At 46.5% G+C, this 19032-nt stretch overlaps 1 protein-coding gene and 1 pseudogene across 1 annotated transcript in view; both read right to left on the bottom strand.

Annotated features, from left to right (window-relative positions):
• The window catches only part of LOC126249419 (alkaline phosphatase, tissue-nonspecific isozyme-like), a 592519-nt gene that overhangs the window by 60145 nt on the left and 513342 nt on the right, over positions 1-19032 (bottom strand). Inside the window, exon 5 of the mRNA XM_049951072.1 lies at positions 5888-6028. Within this exon, the coding sequence (XP_049807029.1) occupies positions 5888-6028 (141 nt within the window). The remainder of the gene's footprint in view (positions 1-5887; positions 6029-19032) is intronic.
• On the bottom strand, positions 8254-8371 carry LOC126250173 (5S ribosomal RNA; annotated as a pseudogene).

Here is a 19032-nt window from a genome sequence, read left to right as displayed (position 1 = left end):
ACATCGATGTACTGTGGAGACGTCACGCCCCACGTGTTGAGCAATTCGGCGGTACGTCCACCCGGCCTCCCGCATGCCCACTATACGCCCTCGCTCAAAGTCCGTCAACTGCACATACGGTTCACGTCCACGCTGTCGCGGCATGCTACCAGTGTTAAAGACTGCGATGGAGCTCCGTATGCCACGGCAAACTGGCTGACACTGACGGCGGCGGTGCACAAATGCTGCGCAGCTAGCGCCATTCGACGGCCAACACCGCGGTTCCTGGTGTGTCCGTTGTGCCGTGCGTGTGATCATTGCTTGTACAGCCCTCTCGCAGTGTCCGGAGCAAGTATGGTGGGTCTGACACACCGGTGTCAATGTGTTCTTTTTTCCATTTCCAGGAGTGTATTTAAACTAGCTAGGAATTGCACGACGCAGCAAACCACTTTTTTCTTGCAAGCGCTCTGCATTATATCTCGCCTTAAGTAAGTATGCATGTATTTACACAAAGACAAATACACTGAAGGGCCAAAAAACTGGTATGGGCATGCTATTCAAATACGGAGATATGTAAACAAGTAGAGTACAGCGCTGCGGTCGGCAACGCCTATATAAGACATCAAGTATCTGGCGCAGATGTTGGATCGGTTACTGCTGCCACTATGGCAGGTTATCAAGATTTAAGTTCGTTTCAACGTGGTGTCATAGTCGGCGCACGAGCGATGGCACACAGCATTCCCGAGCTAGCGATAAATTGGGATTTTCCCGTACGACCATTTCACGAATGTGCCGTGGACACCAGGAACACGGTAAAACATCAAATCTCCGACATCGCTGCGGCCGGGAAAAGATTCTGCAAGAACGGGACCAACGAAGAGAATCGTTCAACGTGACAGAAGTGCAACCTTTCCGCAAATAGCTGCAGATTTCAATCCTGGGCCATCAAGAAGTGTTCGCGTGCGAATCATTCAACGAAACATCATCGGTATGGGCTTTCGGAGTCGAAGGCCCACTCGTGTGCCCTTGATGACTACACGTTACAAAGCCTTACGCATCGCGTGAGTCTGGAACCGAGCGTCCGCTACGGTCGCAGGTTCGAATCCTGCCTCGGGCATGGATGTGTGTGATGTCCTTAGGTCAGTTAGGTTTAAGTAGTTCTAAGTTCTAGGCGACTGATGACCTCAGAAGTTAAGTCGCATAGTGCTCAGAGTCATTTGAGCAGGTGTATCAGTTTCTTTGCCTCTTTAGTGTATCTTTGAGTAAACAACTTGCTGTCAACGTCGAATTTCTACAACTATCAGATAGTAAAAAAACGTATTGCAATACACGTACAGTAGCAAATTATTGAATAGACATAATGCGTTGCTGAAGGTAATATTATAACCAACAACTACAGACAGCAACAATGGTTTACTCCAAATTTACATCTGCATCTACAACGTCGGGACATGTACTGATGAATGTAATAAAGCCGAAATAAGCATATATACCAAAATAAAATATCTAGCAGCATACTGGTATATTCTCTTCATAATGTCCTACTGTGACGTAATATATGCTGCAGGTCCCACAATAAAGAAACCCATAAGACAGTCGATACCGGCGCCCAGGTGTTTACCGTGTTCCTTTACTTTCAGAAGGCTTTCAATAATGTTCCGCACAGCTGCCCAGTAAAGACAGTACAGATTTCAGACCATCACTGTGATAGTATTGAAGAGTTTAAAAAAATGGTTCAAATGGCTCTGAGCACTATGGGACTCAACTGCTGTGGTCATAAGTCCCCTAGAACTTAGAACTACTTAAACCTAACTAACCTAAGGACATCACAAACATCCATGCCCGAGGCAGGATTCGAACCTGCGACCGTAGCAGTCGCACGGTTCCGGACTGCGCGCCTAGAACCGCGAGACCACCGCGGCCGGCTATTGAAGAGTTTCTAGCAAACAAGGCACAGCATGTCATTCACATCCGAGAGATGTAAAAGTAACTTCGGGCGTACCGCGCGGGGGTGTTACGGGACTATTAATTGCCACAGTACATATACAGAGTGTGAACAAAACTATAGAAACACAGCGAGAAATGCAGATGCTAGCCAAGCCTGTACTTTGCACTGTTGTATCTTACCACGAAAGGCACCTTTGCAATATCCTCAACGTGTTGCAAGTGTTCGTCGTCGCCCGAACGATGTTCTCCTCTTGTTGCGAATGCGTTATGTCGGAGCTCAGTGTAGTCGAACGTCGGCAAATTGTTGGTGCTAGTAAGGTTGGTGCTTCCGCAACCAAGGTAGCTGAAGATTTATACCCGATATAAGGAGAGCGGAAAAAATTATCCGTTAAGTCACAACTCTAAGTAAGTGTTGAATCTTCATGGCAGACGGACATTGATGAGGATTGTGGAAAAAAGATAAGAAGACTACAGTTGCAGAAGTCATAGGCAGAACTGAATGTTGCTCTCGCAAACCATGTCAGCACCAAAACAGCACAAACGGAGCTCCATGAGCAGGGAATTACAGGGGGAGCTGGAACTCCAAAACCACTCGTCAGTGATGCTAACGCCGGTAATAGGAAAAACGTGGTGCCGAAGCCATAAAACCTGGACTATGGAACAACGGTCGTTTGATCGGATGAGGCTTGCTGCACGCTGTTTCCAACTTCCTGCCGAGTTTACGTCCAAGGAGTGAAACATGGAGGGGGTTCAGTGACGATTTGGGCGGCCATATCTTGGTATTCCAAGGGGCCCAAGGTTCTTCTGCAAGGACACATAACTGCCAAGAACTATATGATGATTTTAACTGATCACGTGCATACCATGGTACAATGTTCGTTCCCCAATGGTGGTTCTGAGTTCCAAGACGAGAGATCCCCTGTTGATACAGCTGGTATCGTGCAGGATTGGTTTTGTGAGCACGAGGATGAACTGTCGCATCTCTCCTGGTGACCACAGTCACCAGATCTCAATTTTATTGATTTTATTGATCATTTGTGATCTACTTTGGAGAGAAGGAAGCATGATCGCTATCCACCTCCATCATCACCACTTTAATTTACTACCATTTTGCAGGAAGAATGGTAAAAGATTCCCTTGAAAACCGTATCCATTCTGCGACTACTGGAAGTTGTTTTGGATGCCAACGGTTTTATTACACTGTATTAGGCATAGCAATGTGTTGTGTTTTTGTTGTTTCCATATTTTCGTCCAACCCCTGTAAACGTCGTAAGTTAGTGAAGGCTTTTTGCGAATAATGCCGTTGTGATCAAAGAAGTCACGAAATTAGAAAATTGTAGTGAAATGCAGGAAGACCCGCAGAGAATCGACGCTTGATTCAGCGACAGACAGTTAACCCTCGACAAAAACCAATGTAACGAATTGTGCATAAATAAGCAAAAAGACCCATTATTGTATAACTTCACAATTTCAGACCAGTCAGTGGAAACAGTCTCATCTATAAAATATCTAGGAGCAATCGTGCGGAGGGATTTGAAGTGGAAGGACCACATAAAACTAATCACAAATACGTAGGTGCCAGATTAAGATTCATTGGAAGAATGCTCGGGAAGTGTAGTCAAAATAGTTCAAATGACTCTGAGCACTATGGGACTTAACAGCTGAGGTCATGAGTCCCCCAGAACTTAGAACTACTTAAACCTAACTAACATAAGGACATCACACACATCCATGATGAGGCAGGATTCGAAACTGCGACCGTAGCTGTCGCGCGGCTCCAGACTGAAGCGCCTAGAGCCGTTCGGCCACTCCGGCCGGCGAAGTGTAGTCCATCTACAAAAGATTTAGCTTACAAAACCATCGTTCGACCAATACCTGACTGTTGTTCGTCCGTCTGGGATCCGTGCCAGATGGAACTGATAGAGGAAATAGAGAAGATTGACAGAAAAATAGCACGGTTCACTAGAGGTTCACGGAGATGCTCGACCATCTTCAGTGTCAAGAGAGGCGTTCTGCATCGCAGTGCAGTTTGCTTAAAAAAATATGACATTATACACATCTAGAATTGTCAGTCAATGTATTGCTCCTTCTCACGTATATCTCGCGAAAAGACTATGAAGGTAAAGTTAAAGTGTTTCGAGCTCACACGGAGGATTAGCAATCGTTCTTCCTGCGAACCATTCGCTATTGGCACAGCAAAGAGGCGGGGAGGGGTTAATTGACAGTGGTACACAACACACCGTCCGATGGAGGAGGAGAGGACGAGGAGGAGATTATTGTTTAATGTCCCGCTGACAACGAGGTGATTAGAGACGCAACACAAGGTCGGAATAGGGAAGGATGGAAAGGAAAGCGGCCGTGACCTTTCGGGGGAACACGTCCGGCATTTGCCTTAAGAGATTTAAGGAAATCACGGAAAACCTAAATCAGGATGGCCCAACGTAGATTTGAACTGTCGTCCTCTCGAATGCGAGTCGCCATTAGGTGGCTTGGAGCGCATAAATTGTACGCTGTTTGTAAATGTTTGTTTAGATACATATAGCGGTCGATAAGTTCTACATAAAATTGCCCTGATTAAAGATGCTCAGTTTACAATGTGAATAAACCCCGAACAGGTAATATTATTAAGCAATCTGACTGCTCTTCAGATATTGTTCGATACATATACATATACTCAACACAACGGATATTCTTAGACATCAGAAATGGCTTACTATAACTGCACAAATTTCTTATCACTGAATCTAACCTTGGATCCAATAAGCATTATCCAAATTACTACAAGTAAGAAAGAAGTGTATTATAATCGTGGGTTCAATTATGGCTTCTAAAACGTGACTGTTTGTCTGTTCGTATATGGCATCACAACATTTCCACGAAACATTGCATCAGTACGGCGAAACAACAGATGGTCTGGTACTTTGAGATAGACTTACCTTCTGTAATCTCAAAATAAGTTATTAAAGCAATAGGAGTCCTTTGAAGTGCTTGCAATCGAACCTTAGTTCTTATTACCCGGCAAGACTTCTTGGTTACGTACTGTCACCATCACGAAAAGTATATTTAATTTAATTAAGCTAATGAAGTGTGCGATATTTAAACAATGAAATGTGATCCTATTTTGACTTGTGATTGATAAATTCGAAAGAGTACAAGTATTTTACATAGAAGCGATAAGGTTAATATTACATGAGCCACGTGGTACACATGCCACTATCATACAAAGACCTGCTCTCCAGGATAGCCGTGAAAAATAAAAGGAGCAAAAAGCTCTTTGGTGAAAAAAATAATGACTTGCTAAACTCGACCACGAACAAATATTGCATGTAACAATATTAACCGTAGCAACTAATACCACTTTCTTGTTCATTCTTCTTTAGTAACTATACCTCGTTTTCCAGCTTGGATACATGAAGAAATGTTTTATACAATTCTGTGTATTCCTTCATGAATATAAACCATAGGCTGCTTTCATATATCGCTCTCCTTCTTTCTGAGTTTCATTCAATGCAACTACGCTCATTAGCGTACCATATAATACGCACAAGCAAAAGCACTCCAAAACAGCTCAAATGGAACAGAAGGAAGAAGAAGCCTTTGTTCCGCACGAAACTCGTAAGCTATGCGGACGGGACAGCGCCCTTAATGCCCTCTAACTGGGCTCGCTATGGTCGCAACGATCTTAGCCGAGATGAACTTGTATTGCAGAAGCAGCAGGGAGTATACGGAAAATCGATCAGTGGGCGCAGATATGATAGCAAAGGTTGCTCGCGAGTAGTAAACACGTAAAACATAATATCTAGAAGTTGTCAAGTTTCGAGGTGTAGATGTAGATGCATCTTAAAACTGAGATCCAGCCAACTAATTTAAGCTTAATTTTCGGGTTATTTGATCCAAAACATGGTATACTAATTATGTTTCATTGAGGATAAGACTGAATCGAATGCTGTGCGGGGCTGACCTTCTATGAAGAGGAAGAATCCGGCGGGGCTGCGGCGCAGTAGCTGCAGCGCGGCTAACGCCATCTCGGCGAGCGACGGGTCGCCCTCGGGACCTGTGTCACGGTCCGCCTCGAAGTCCAGGTGCGAGTACGCGAACAGTCCTGCACGGAACAAAAACATCCACATCAAGTTGTATGCAGCACTTATTTTCATAATCCTAACATGCCCACCTGGTTTACAGGAATATATAGTACTGCAGACTGTTTTACACACAAATAAATTTGTTAGGCTGTTCCCATAACAGTTTAAAATATAAATTAAAACACAACGTAACCTCTCTTGTAGTTTTAAGGCTTTTTTTATTTATGACGCGTTTCGGACGTTTTGCTTGAATATCAGGTTGTATTTCCACTGTTTAGGTCTGGTGCACTGCACGCGGGAAAAATAACAATGTCGAAATACACTCCTGGAAATTAAAAAAAGAACACCGTGAATTCATTGTCCCAGGAAGGGGAAACTTTATTGACACATTACTGGGGTCAGATACATCACATGATCACACTGACAGAACCACAGGCACATAGACACAGGCAACAGAGCATGCACAATGTCGGCACTAGTACAGTGTATATCCACCTTTCGCAGCAATGCAGGCTGCTACTCTCCCATGGAGACGATCGTAGAGATGCTGGATGTAGTCCTGTGGAACGGCTTGCCATGCCATTTCCACCTGGCGCCTCAGTTGGACCAGCGTTCGTGCTGGACGTGCAGACCGCGTGAGACGACGCTTCATCCAGTCCCAAACATGCTCATTGGGGGACAGATCCGGAGATCTTGCTGGCCAGGGTAGTTGACTTACACCTTCTAGAGCACGTTGGGTGGCACGGGATACATGCGGACGTGCATTGTCCTGTTGGAACAGCAAGTTCTCTTGCCGGTCTAGGAATGGTAGAACGATGGGTTCGATGACGGTTTGGATGTACCGTGCACTATTCAGTGTCCCCTCGACGATCACCAGTGGTGTACGGCCAGTGTAGGAGATCGCTCCCCACACCATGATGCCGGGTGTTGGCCCTGTGTGCCTCGGTCGTATGCAGTCCTGATTGTGGCGCTCACCTGCACGGCGCCAAACACGCATACGACCATCATTGGCACCAAGGCAGAGGCGACTCTCATCGCTGAAGACGACCCGTCTCCATTCGTCCCTCCATTCACGCCTGTCGCGACACCACTGGAGGCGGGCTGCACGATGTTGGGGCGTGAGCGGAAGACGGCCTAACGGTGTGCGGGACCGTAGCCCAGCTTCATGGAGACGGTTGCGAATGGTCCTCGCCGATACCCCAGGAGCAACAGTGTCGCTAATTTGCTGGGAAGTGGCGGTGCGGTCCCCTACGGCACTGCGTAGGATCCTACGGTCTTGGCGTGCATCCGTGCGTCGCTGCGGTCCGGTCCCAGGTCGACGGGCACGTGCACCTTCCGCCGACCACTGGCGACAACATCGATGTACTGTGGAGACGTCACGCCCCACGTGTTGAGCAATTCGGCGGTACGTCCACCCGGCCTCCCGCATGCCCACTATACGCCCTCGCTCAAAGTCCGTCAACTGCACATACGGTTCACGTCCACGCTGTCGCGGCATGCTACCAGTGTTAAAGACTGCGATGGAGCTCCGTATGCCACGGCAAACTGGCTGACACTGACGGCGGCGGTGCACAAATGCTGCGCAGCTAGCGCCATTCGACGGCCAACACCGCGGTTCCTGGTGTGTCCGCTGTGCCGTGCGTGTGATCATTGCTTGTACAGCCCTCTCGCAGTGTCCGGAGCAAGTATGGTGGGTCTGACACACCGGTGTCAATGTGTTCTTTTTTCCATTTCCAGGAGTGTATGTAGGGCCATCCGCATCTTCATTGTGTAGTTTCCTCGAGAGCTCGGCGTTTAATCTTTACTAATTCAAATCTCATGCAAAGGTTAAATACAGAGCTCTCTTGGAGAGTACACAACGAAGATGCACAGGGCTGGAGATATTTCGAGATGACTGGTCTACTTGAAGATGGAGAGACTGGTTACCTAGTGTTTCTTATTTATACTATCAACTGCAGCTGCAACTAGATGCAACTAGTCAGTTAAGGAAAAATATTTATTCCGGTTAACAGTTTAGAGTAAGTTCTGGCTCATATTCAGGTGAGCAGTCCGTCTTCAGGCCACGAGTGGCCTACCGGGACCATCCGACTGCCGTGTCATCCTCCGTGGAGGATGCGGATAGGAGGGGCGTGGGGTCAGCACACCGCTCTCCCGGTCGTTATGGTGCTATTCTTGACCGAAGCCGCTACTATTCGGTCGAGTAGCTCCTCAATTGGCATCACGAGGCTGAGTGCACACCGAAGAATGGCAACAGCGCATGGCTGCCTGGATGGTCACCCATCCAAGTGCTGACCACGTCCGACAGCGCTTAACTTCGGTGATCTCACGGGAACCGGTGTATCCACTGCGGCAAGGCCGTTGCCCCATATTCAGGTGAGGCGTGATAAAATCATATATTATTATTGCTGTCATAATTTTTGCTATTATTATTATTATTATTATTATTATTGGAGCGCCGTTCTCCATAACTCAGTGGTCTGCGTGTCTGACTACTATACAAAGGATCCAGGTTCGACTTCTGGAACAGGCAGGGTTGTTTCCTTGGTGGGAGGACTTGAACGGGGTGCACTCAGCATCATGATGCCAAGTGAGGAGCTACTTGATTGAGAAGTATCTGCTCCTAGATCAAGAAAGCCGACTACGGCCAGGAGAATGTGTGCTGACCCAATGCCCTTCCACATTGCATCCAATGATGGCACTGGCAGACGATGGAACGACGGTCGGTTCGTACTGATTGACCCCTCAGGTCCAGAACGTTGAGCTTTACTTTGCTTATAGCTTCTTGTTGACAGCATGACGGCGTCAGAATTTGGTAAACAGTACAATATATTTAAAATAACGCCTTGAAAGGCATTTGTCAAAATTGAAACATATTTCCTTATTACAGTATAGGCTCCTGTATTTCAACTTAAAATCATATTCCCAGAGAAATTAAGCATTTCCACTTCAGATAAATTTTGACACGGTAAGGATTACTACAGTAAGCTGGCTAAATATTGCCATGACAAATAAGTGTTGCCATGATAAGTGATTATGTCCTCGAAATATGACCAAGCAGTTCGAGTAATTCAGGATCATGTTCAAAAACAGAATAGATAACGAAAATGCATAGTAATCGCAAAAGAGATATAAAAATGAAATTTGGTCTTAGTGCTGCTTCAGAAAGTGCACTGAAATGGCAACTTTCCCGTTATTTTCTCAGTTCTGTATTGATACCTGTGAATTAGCAGCTTAATATATCAACACATTGAATAGCGCAATCCCCGCCTGTGAGGGTAACTACTTTATTATATTGGAGGCAGAGGTCATTCAGAATTCAAAGATCCAATTACTTAACCTGAGGCAAGTTCCTCTTCCAGAGTGAGCGTTGTAGCCACTAAGAAAAGTCTGTGGCGCAAGCCTGTGACCGGGCTATTGGCCTGATTCGCCGCGACACTAGTAGGAAACAGCTGGCGCGCTCAGCGCAGTGGCCACGATACTCATTTGATAGCAAGCAGAGCGGGCCTGGGGCCGCCCTAGAGGCTCTGGAAAGAGGAAAAGTCCCCCACCCCTATTTGGAATTGAAACAGGGACCGCCAAGGCCGGAGTCTAGTGCCGTACTCGCTGGGCCATTATGGCCGCATAGCTACATAATGTGATCAAAAGTATCCGGACACCTGGCTGAAAATGACTTACAAGTTCGTGGAGCCCTCTATCGGTAATGCTGGAATTCAGTATGCTGTTGGCTCACCCTTAGCCTTGATGACAGCTTCCACTCCGGCAGGCATACGTCCAATCAGATGTTGGAAGGTTTCTTGGGAAATGGCAGCCCATTCTTCACGGAGTGATGCACTGAGGAGAGGTGTCGATGTCGGACGGTGAGGCCTGGCACGAAGTTGGCGTTCCAAAACATCCTAAAGGCGTTCTATAGGAGTCAGATCAGGACTCTGTGCAGGCCAGTCCATTACAGGGATGTTATTGTCGTGTAACCACTCCGCCGCTGGCCGTGCGTTATGAACACGTGCTCGATCGTGTTGAAAGATTTAATCGCCATCCCCGAATTGCTCTTCAACAGTGGGGAGCAAGAAGGTGCTTAAAACATCAATGTAGGCCTGTGCTGTGATAGTGCCACACGAAACAAAAAGGGGTGCAAGCCCCCTCCATGAAAAACACGACCACACCGTAACACCACCGCCTCCAACTTTTACTGTTGGCACTACACACGCTGGCAGCTGACGTTCACCAGGCATTCGCCATACCCACACCCTGCCATCGGATCGCCACATTGTGTACCGTGATTCGTCACTCCACACAACGTTTTTCCACTGTTCAGTCATCCAATGTATAAGCTCCTTACACCAAGTGAGGCGTCGTTTGGCATTTACTGAGGTGATGTGTGGCTATGAGCCGCCGCTCGACCATGAAATCTACGTTTTCTCACCACCTGCCTAGCTGTCATAGTACTTACAGTGGATCCTGATCCAGTTTGGAATTCCTGTGTGATGGTCTGGATAGATGTCTGCCTATTACACATTACGACCCTACGGAGTACCTTGCAGTAGGTGGCAGCGCATTGCACCTAATATGAAAAACGTATGTATGTGAAACGTATGTAAAATTTTACAGAATGCGTTAAGGTAAGTAATGGGTTAAAAGTTAATGGAAGGTGTACAGATTTTAGTCGCCAGTATTTCCTGGCTTTCCTCACTTTTTCCTTATTTCAGATTTAAAAACAGTGATTACATATGAAGATAAAGAGATACCTTTTAAGATGTTGTGCAATAGATTGTAAAACATTTTCTCTGACTAGAAAATTAAGTAAAATTTTATTTCAAAACCCCGGTCGCTGTGGCCGAGCGGTTCTAGGCGCTTCAGTTCGGAACCGCGCTGCCTCTACGGTCGCAGTTTCGAATCCTGCCTCAGGGATTGATGTGTGTGATGTCCTTAGGTTAGTTAGGTTTAAGTAGTTCTAAGTCTAGGGGACTGATGACCTCAGATGTTAAGTCCCATAGTGCTTAGAGGCATTTGACCCATATTTCAAAACGCACTCCAGTCACAGCAGTTAAATGATGACGATCTGCATAAAAACTCAGGAGCCTTAGTTAAATAATAAGTAAAGGAATGTTTTATTTATTCGTCACTGCAATAAACTTTCTGTAACTGCTTTTACTAAGCAAAAATGTTTTGGCGTTAACTGTATAAACTCGCACTCATATCTTGTCTTTCGTTACTTACCGCCGCATATTTAACGTCTAATATATTCCAGGTTGGAAAGCAACTGTGTCGTCAGGTTAGAAGATGGACACCAGTCACAATCGGGTGTTGTTACCAGTGATAATATGTTAAGTAATAAATTATTTGTTTCTATGTAGCACTACAAATTTTCACTGATATCTAAACAATAAAAATACACCACGTGTGATTAATGCAGTGGCCTCCGCCATTTCATTTCTTTTTATGTCTGATACATTTGATGAGTGCGCAGACATGTATACGTTTTATCGACATGGAAAGGAACTTGAGTGTCATTGCTCTGTGGAGTTCAAGAGTTGCTTGCTGCTGCCTCTACAGTATTGCACATCGTTACGTAAGAAACCACACAACAGTCAGCTCTAAGAAACTGCATTTACTCATGTTTTCTTCATGCGTGCACACACAGCTACTCTCATCGCTGAAGACGACACGTCTCCATTCGTCCCTCCATTCACGCCTGTCGCGACACCACTGGAGGCGGGCTGCACGATGTTGGGGCGTGAGCGGAAGACGGCCTAACGGTGTGCGGGACCGTAGCCCAGCTTCATGGAGACGGTTGCGAATGGTCCTCGCCGATACCCCAGGAGCAACAGTGTCCCTAATTTGCTGGGAAGTGGCGGTGCGGTCCCCTACGGCACTGCGTAGGATCCTACGGTCTTGGCGTGCATCCGTGCGTCGCTGCGGTCCGGTCCCAGGTCGACGGGCACGTGCACCTTCCGCCGACCACTGGCGACAACATCGATGTACTGTGGAGACCTCACGCCCCACGTGTTGAGCAATTCGGCTGTACGTCCACCCGGCCTCCCGCATGCCCACTATACGCCCTCGCTCAAAGTCCGTCAACTGCACATACGGTTCACGTCCACGCTGTCGCGGCATGCTACCAGTGTTAAAGACTGCGATGGAGCTCCGTATGCCACGGCAAACTGGCTGACACTGACGGCGGCGGTGCACAAATGCTGCGCAGCTAGCGCCATTCGACGGCCAACACCGCGGTTCCTGGTGTGTCCGCTGTGCCGTGCGTGTGATCATTGCTTGTACAGCCCTCTCGCAGTGTCCGGAGCAAGTATGGTGGGTCTGACACACCGGTGTCAATGTGTTCTTTTTTCCATTTCCAGAGGTGTGTAATAAGTAAGTATGTGAAAGAAGTCACATGATTGTCAATTGGTTCTTAGCAACGTCGGTTGTAAAATGTTTCATGTGTTATTGACTGAGTGCGGACATTCCATTTAAAGCACTACACTAGCGACGATGGGAAGGATTGGGTGCGGGGGGGGGGGGGAAATAAGGGAGTGAGGGAGCTCGATGTTTCGTAATCTATGTTGGTGCACACTGACATCGTAACACGTTAAACCACATCGGCACAAAACAGGGAGAAAACTGGTATAATGCTGTTATTATTTAAAGTTAGTTAGTAGTGTGTGTCATACACGCAACAGCAAATCTCAGATTCAAAATTTATCTATCCGAAATGGACAAATATGAAGTAGTCTGGAAAGTTAATGGAAGACGTTCAGATACTGAGAGATTTGTGAGGATATATAACGAAATTTCAAAGAAGATAACGTAGCATCTGTGATATTATTGAGACCTATTCTTGAGTAATTCTACAGTGCACAGGAACCAAACAACACGTGAGCAATATAGACACCAATAACACACTCTTTGTGTACGTTCGAGAGCACTGTACAAGATACATGTAAGTGATCTGATTGATAACGTCGGACACTCCGTGAAGGTACCTGGGAATGATGACCTGGTCGTAGGTTGTGTTCCAAAAATGAACAGCAGAGAGACAGAAGTGATGACACTTTCTGCAGGACCTGACCATCATTTTGCAGGACAATGCTCAAGCACGTACAGTGCAAGCTGTTACTGATTTGTTTGACCGATGGGGCTGCTAAGTGCTATACCACCTACTGCACTCCACTGACTTAAGCCCTCGTGAGTTAACTCGATTTCTAAACTGAAGGAAACACTTCACGGCATTCGCTTCAGAACTGCTACAAATTCTTCGGGCAATAGACGGCGCCGCTCGAACTGTCAACACAACTGGCACACTTGAGAGTATCCTACGACTTCCACATCGCTGTCAACGGGTTATACACAATGCTGATGACTCTTTGTACGAGCTGTAAATAAATAGTTGCCACTATTACAATTCCAACCCTCATACAAAACCGCCAGGCCGTATCTGTACGAGCTGTTGCGAAAGACGGCTTACTTTGCGAACCAGATTCACGCGACGATTTGATGCTGGCTGCATATGATTCACAGACGAAGCACACTAACACCTGAATGGAGTCATGAATAAGAAAAACCGGCTATTTTGGGCTTTCGAAAATCCCCATTTGTGTGATGCGCAGCCACTGTTCTCTCAAAGTTACAATTTGGACTGCGGTATGCAGAAGAGGCATTCATGGCCCTTTTCCCACGCGAGAAACGATCACTAGTCAACGTTACGCTGCAATTTAGGAGCAGTATGTCGCTACACAGTAAGCGCTGGAGCATCGACGAGGCACCTAGTGCTCCACGCGATACGGGGCCAGACCGCATCGCAGCGAACACATGTTCCGCTTTCTTGATGAATACTTTGGGAATAGAGTCATTACGTTAGACTATTCCAAATTTACTGACGCTGAGATGAACTGGCCTCCATATTCGCCCGACCTGACTTGTTGTGGCTCCTTTTGTGGGGCACATTGGAAGACACTGTGTACCGAAACCATACCATTACGCTCGAGGAGCTTGAATCGGTTAACTGCGTGGTATCTGTGTCTGTTTCCATCGAGCCACTACAGGATGTGATGACAAATTTCACCGTTCGTTTGCGCCAATACCTTACTGATAATAATGGATATTTCAAAAACATTGTGATTTGATTACAAAGACTGCTCACAGAGGTCGAGTTCAGTTATGCGCGCTGATACTGTACGAACTGCACAGCGTATAGCGCCATCTGTTAGCAGCTTTTCGAACTATTTCAAAACTTCTGTGTAACTTGTGTATAAAATTCTTACAGATTTCTCAACGAACATACCTTTCTTGCAATTGTGTATCGATCTTAGTTTTCCAGGTATTTAATTTTAAAATCTGAGCCTCCTTTGCTGAAGACTTTGTACCATAGGTAGACGGACTACTGTACGCTTACACTGTTATCGACCAGTCACTAAAAACCGTAACAACCGTGGAATATCTGAGAGAAGTGGCTGGAACGATCTAAAGAGGAACGATCACATAAAACTACTTGTACAAAAAATACATGTCAGGCTGGGAGACGTTGGAAGAACTCTAAAGAAATATAACTCTTCCATGAAAGAAGTGGCTCGTAAAAGACGCGTTCGACCGACTCTGGAGTACTGCTTGCCAGTCTAGGACTCTACGTCGGTAGGCTTAATAGAGGAAACAGAGAAGATTCAAAGGAGAACATTCGTCAGGGGGTTGCGATAGATTTATGGAAATGACCAAATACCAGTATTAACGCCTTATTTACGATGTGGCGATTAGAGACGGAGCATAATCTCCGACTGCGTTAGGATAGGGAAGGAAATTAGCCATACCAGCATTTGCTTTAAAGGCAGTGGGGAAATAATGGACAACCCAAACTGGAAAGGCCTCAGTCCAGTGCCTTACCAATGCGCTACCTGGGGTCTTGTTGAGAGAGAGGTGTTGCGCATCAGTGAGAGAAACCTCTCCAACAGACATCAGGAAGCATATTAATTTTGATTAGTGAAATGACGAGAAAATCAGAAAAATTGAAATCTTACGGTCAAATGTTCTTGATTCGTGTTATTCGTGAATGGGAGAAATGATTATGGAACCGGAAGTATCCTCCTCCACATACCGTAATATTGGTTGCGCTGTGTAATTTTAGATGTAGATGTACACTCAGCTCGGAGAATCAACCATAGCATACAAGGTTTCTAAGTTAAACTCTAATGCATTTGATTTTTTGTAGCGTTTTGAGCTTCTGTCATTAATCATATATTTTATAAACCAGTGTACTTACCTTGATGAGACTATAACTTTGTCCATGTTTTCAAAGGCAATGTAATACTTTTTTAAACTTCTTTAGATAAAAAAATATTCCCTAAGCATTTCAGCGTCAAGTGCTGACGCAGTACTAGACGTTTCGGTTTTTGGAAATTCACAGATGGAAACCGGAATTTCTACCTTTCGCAGCCAGCGCTCGACAAATTCAGGCGTACTAATTCCACTCACTTCCCTACCTTAAAACTGCAAATACTTCGGTAAATTTCTCTATTCATCACAGGCGCTATCTTGCATATCTGTGTGGTCTAGCGTCCACGGGAGGGAGAACGAATATCTACAGCTGCTCGAGCGTCATGTGTGAAAAGCGAAGATCTATGTCCTCATTCCCATCCAGTAGAATGTTTTAATATTTCAGGAAGGCCATTTGAAGCACACTCCACAGCAAAGCGGATATTTCATTCTAGCATTTACATACAAATCGGAATTCTGTCCACCGTACAGTATTCACTAATTTAATAGAAAACTCTATACTAACTGTAATAGGATGGTCAGACGAGGATTTGAATCCCATTCATGTCCGATGTGGTAGAGACGGCGCCAATTTACTTGACCAAATGGTTCTTTTGTAAAAATTAATGAGGCATCAGTTATTTAGACAGGCGTCTCTTTCATGTTTTTCGAGGAGAGCGAAGGCTTTACTTTTTATACATCGATATCAACCAAAGCACAGTACTGCACAAAATGGCCGCTCCCGCCAGCCATTTACATTAACTCATTACCTATCATTTACAGGGCGGTATAAAGAATATGGTGCTAGGTCCATGTACCAATCTGTCTCTCCAGAGTCCAAGACTGTGCCCTAACACAAAATATCTGTATATGACTAGCAGTTATCATACTGCTGTAGTGAAATATTTTTTTCCATCGAAACGTACTCTACACAGACAGGGTGACTGCTGGTCTCTATTCCCTCTTCGTACTCGTCATTCCTGCACCTGCTGACCTTTTATTTCTCGTATCCCAGTCTTTGTATTAACTGAACGGTGTTCAAACTTCTTTCGTAGTTCTGCCTGTAGCCTGGCTAACAGAAGTGTGTTCATGGAGCGACAACTGTATATTTATTTCCTACCTAATGTCCAGTGTACTCGTGGTTCCTTTTTCCCTTATTAATTTACACAGTGGGTATAAAGTCTTTCCCTGTTCATAAAAAATTATTTCTTCCGGACTTATACAAGTTATGCGATTTGTTGACAGTGGTAGTTTAACTCATGAGGTTTTTTATGGATAAATTTCAATATGTCCTATCTGTCTCTCTCTCTCTTTCTGTCTTTTCTGACAGGCAGTGTAATTTAGGTGTTTTGCTGTCACGGTGGCTTGTACTGAGGAGAAAGCGCAATGTGTTTTGTGGTTTCATGAAACACTGTTGTTTATTACAGTTCAGCTACTGTTGCAAAGTGCCTAGGGTCGAGATCCACCAGATGTGAAGAACATCAAAAGATGTTATGAAAAGTTCAAAGAGATTAGCAGTGTTGGTGACAACGCAAAAAGCGATAGACCTCAAGATAGAGAGAGAGAGTGGTGGAGGGGAGAGAGAGACGGGGAGGGGGAGAAAGAGAGGCGGGGGTAGGGGTGTTGGGAAGACGACTCTACTGGTTCCGTGCGTACAGCATTTCAACGCAGTCTGCCTAATTCGACGCATCGCAGGGCGATTTATATAAACCTGAACTACTTCAGTGGGTCGTGATTTCCCTCCGAAAGCTCTCTCAATTGCTTTTGGAGAATCACAAGGACCGCCCGTTGATGGCAAGTAGATTGTTGTTTCTGCACATGAGGTCCTTTGTCCGTTATAAGGGAGCGCTTACTCGGCTCGTGTAGTTTATTCGTAGACTCGTCTGTCGCGTTGTGTGAAATCTATCGGTGTGTGGTTCGGTCTGCGTGACAATGACGAACAGATTAGTGATTCGTTCGCAGTCTTTAGATGGCAGAAACATGCAATACATACACTCCTGGAAATGGAAAAAAGAACACATTGACACCGGTGTGTCAGACCCACCATACTTGCTCCGGACACTGCGAGAGGGCTGTACAAGCAATGATCACACGCACGGCACAGCGGACACACCAGGAACCGCGGTGTTGGCCGTCGAATGGCGCTAGCTGCGCAGCATTTGTGCACCGCCGCCGTCAGTGTCAGCCAGTTTGCCGTGGCATACGGAGCTCCATCGCAGTCTTTAACACTGGTAGCATGCCGCGACAGCGTGGACGTGAACCGTATGTGCAGTTGACGGACTTTGAGCGAGGGCGTATAGTGGGCATGCGGGAGGCCGGGTGGACGTACAGCCGAATTGCTCAACACGTGGGGCGTGACGTCTCCACAGTACATCGATGTTGTCGCCAGTGGTCGGCGGAAGGTGCACGTGCCCGTCGACCTGGGACCGGACCGCAGCGACGCACGGATGCACGCCAAGACCGTAGGATCCTACGCAGTGCCGTAGGGGACCGCACCGCCACTTCCCAGCAAATTAGGGACACTGTTGCTCCTGGGGTATCGGCGAGGACCATTCGCAACCGTCTCCATGAAGCTGGGCTACGGTCCCGCACACCGTTAGGCCGTCTTCCGCTCACGCCCCAACATCGTGCAGCCCGCCTCCAGTGGTGTCGCGACAGGCGTGAATGGAGGGACGAATGGAGACGTGTCGTCTTCAGCGATGAGAGTCGCTTCTGCCTTGGTGCCAATGATGGTCGTATGCGTGTTTGGCGCCGTGCAGGTGAGCGCCACAATCAGGACTGCATACGACCGAGGCACACAGGGCCAACACCCGGCATCATGGTGTGGGGAGCGATCTCCTACACTGGCCGTACACCACTGGTGATCGTCGAGGGGACACTGAATAGTGCACGGTACATCCAAACCGTCATCGAACCCATCGTTCTACCATTCCTAGACCGGCAAGGGAACTTGCTGTTCCAACAGGACAATGCACGTCCGCATGTATTCCGTGCCACCCAACGTGCTCTAGAAGGTGTAAGTCAACTACCCTGGCCAGCAAGATCTCCGGATCTGTCCCCCATTGAGCATGTTTGGGACTGGATGAAGCGTCGTCTCACGCGGTCTGCACGTCCAGCACGAACGCTGGTCCAACTGAGGCGCCAGGTGGAAATGGCATGGCAAGCCGTTCCACAGGACTACATCCAGCATCTCTACGATCGTCTCCATGGGAGAATAGCAGCCTGCATTGCTGCGAAAGGTGGATATACACTGTACTAGTGCCGACATTGTGCATGCTCTGTTGCCTGTGTCTATGTGCCTGTGGTTCTGTCAGTGTGATCATGTGATGTATCTGACCCCAGGAATGTGTCAATAAAGTTTCCCCTTCCTGGGACAATGAATTCACGGTGTTCTTATTTCAATTTCCAGGAGTGTATTTCGAGATCGGGCTTTTATTATGAAAACGTATTGGAAGACAGACACATTGGTTAGAACACAAAGGACATTTCAGGGAGAATTCAATACGCACAATGTCCCACCAAAGGCAACAATTTCATGAATTGTAATGAAACTGAAGACAACTGGTACACTACACTGTGGCAGTGGTAAACATAGACAATTATTACTTGCACAGGTTACTGATGGCGTTCGAAGACGCTTTGAGAACTCTCCAAAGAAATTGTTGCGTCGATTAAGACAGGAGCCAGTCATTTAGTGTGACACATGTCAGGGAGCAGATGAGGCGTGGATCCATCTGTCAGGTTACATGGACACACAAAACAGTAGATACTGGGCTGGTGTAAACCCCCA

Source organism: Schistocerca nitens, chromosome 3 (assembly GCF_023898315.1).
Source record: "Schistocerca nitens isolate TAMUIC-IGC-003100 chromosome 3, iqSchNite1.1, whole genome shotgun sequence".
NCBI classification, from domain to species: domain Eukaryota; kingdom Metazoa; phylum Arthropoda; class Insecta; order Orthoptera; family Acrididae; genus Schistocerca; species Schistocerca nitens.
Note: the sequence above shows the minus strand (reverse complement) of the source record. Positions and strands in the feature narration are given on the sequence as shown.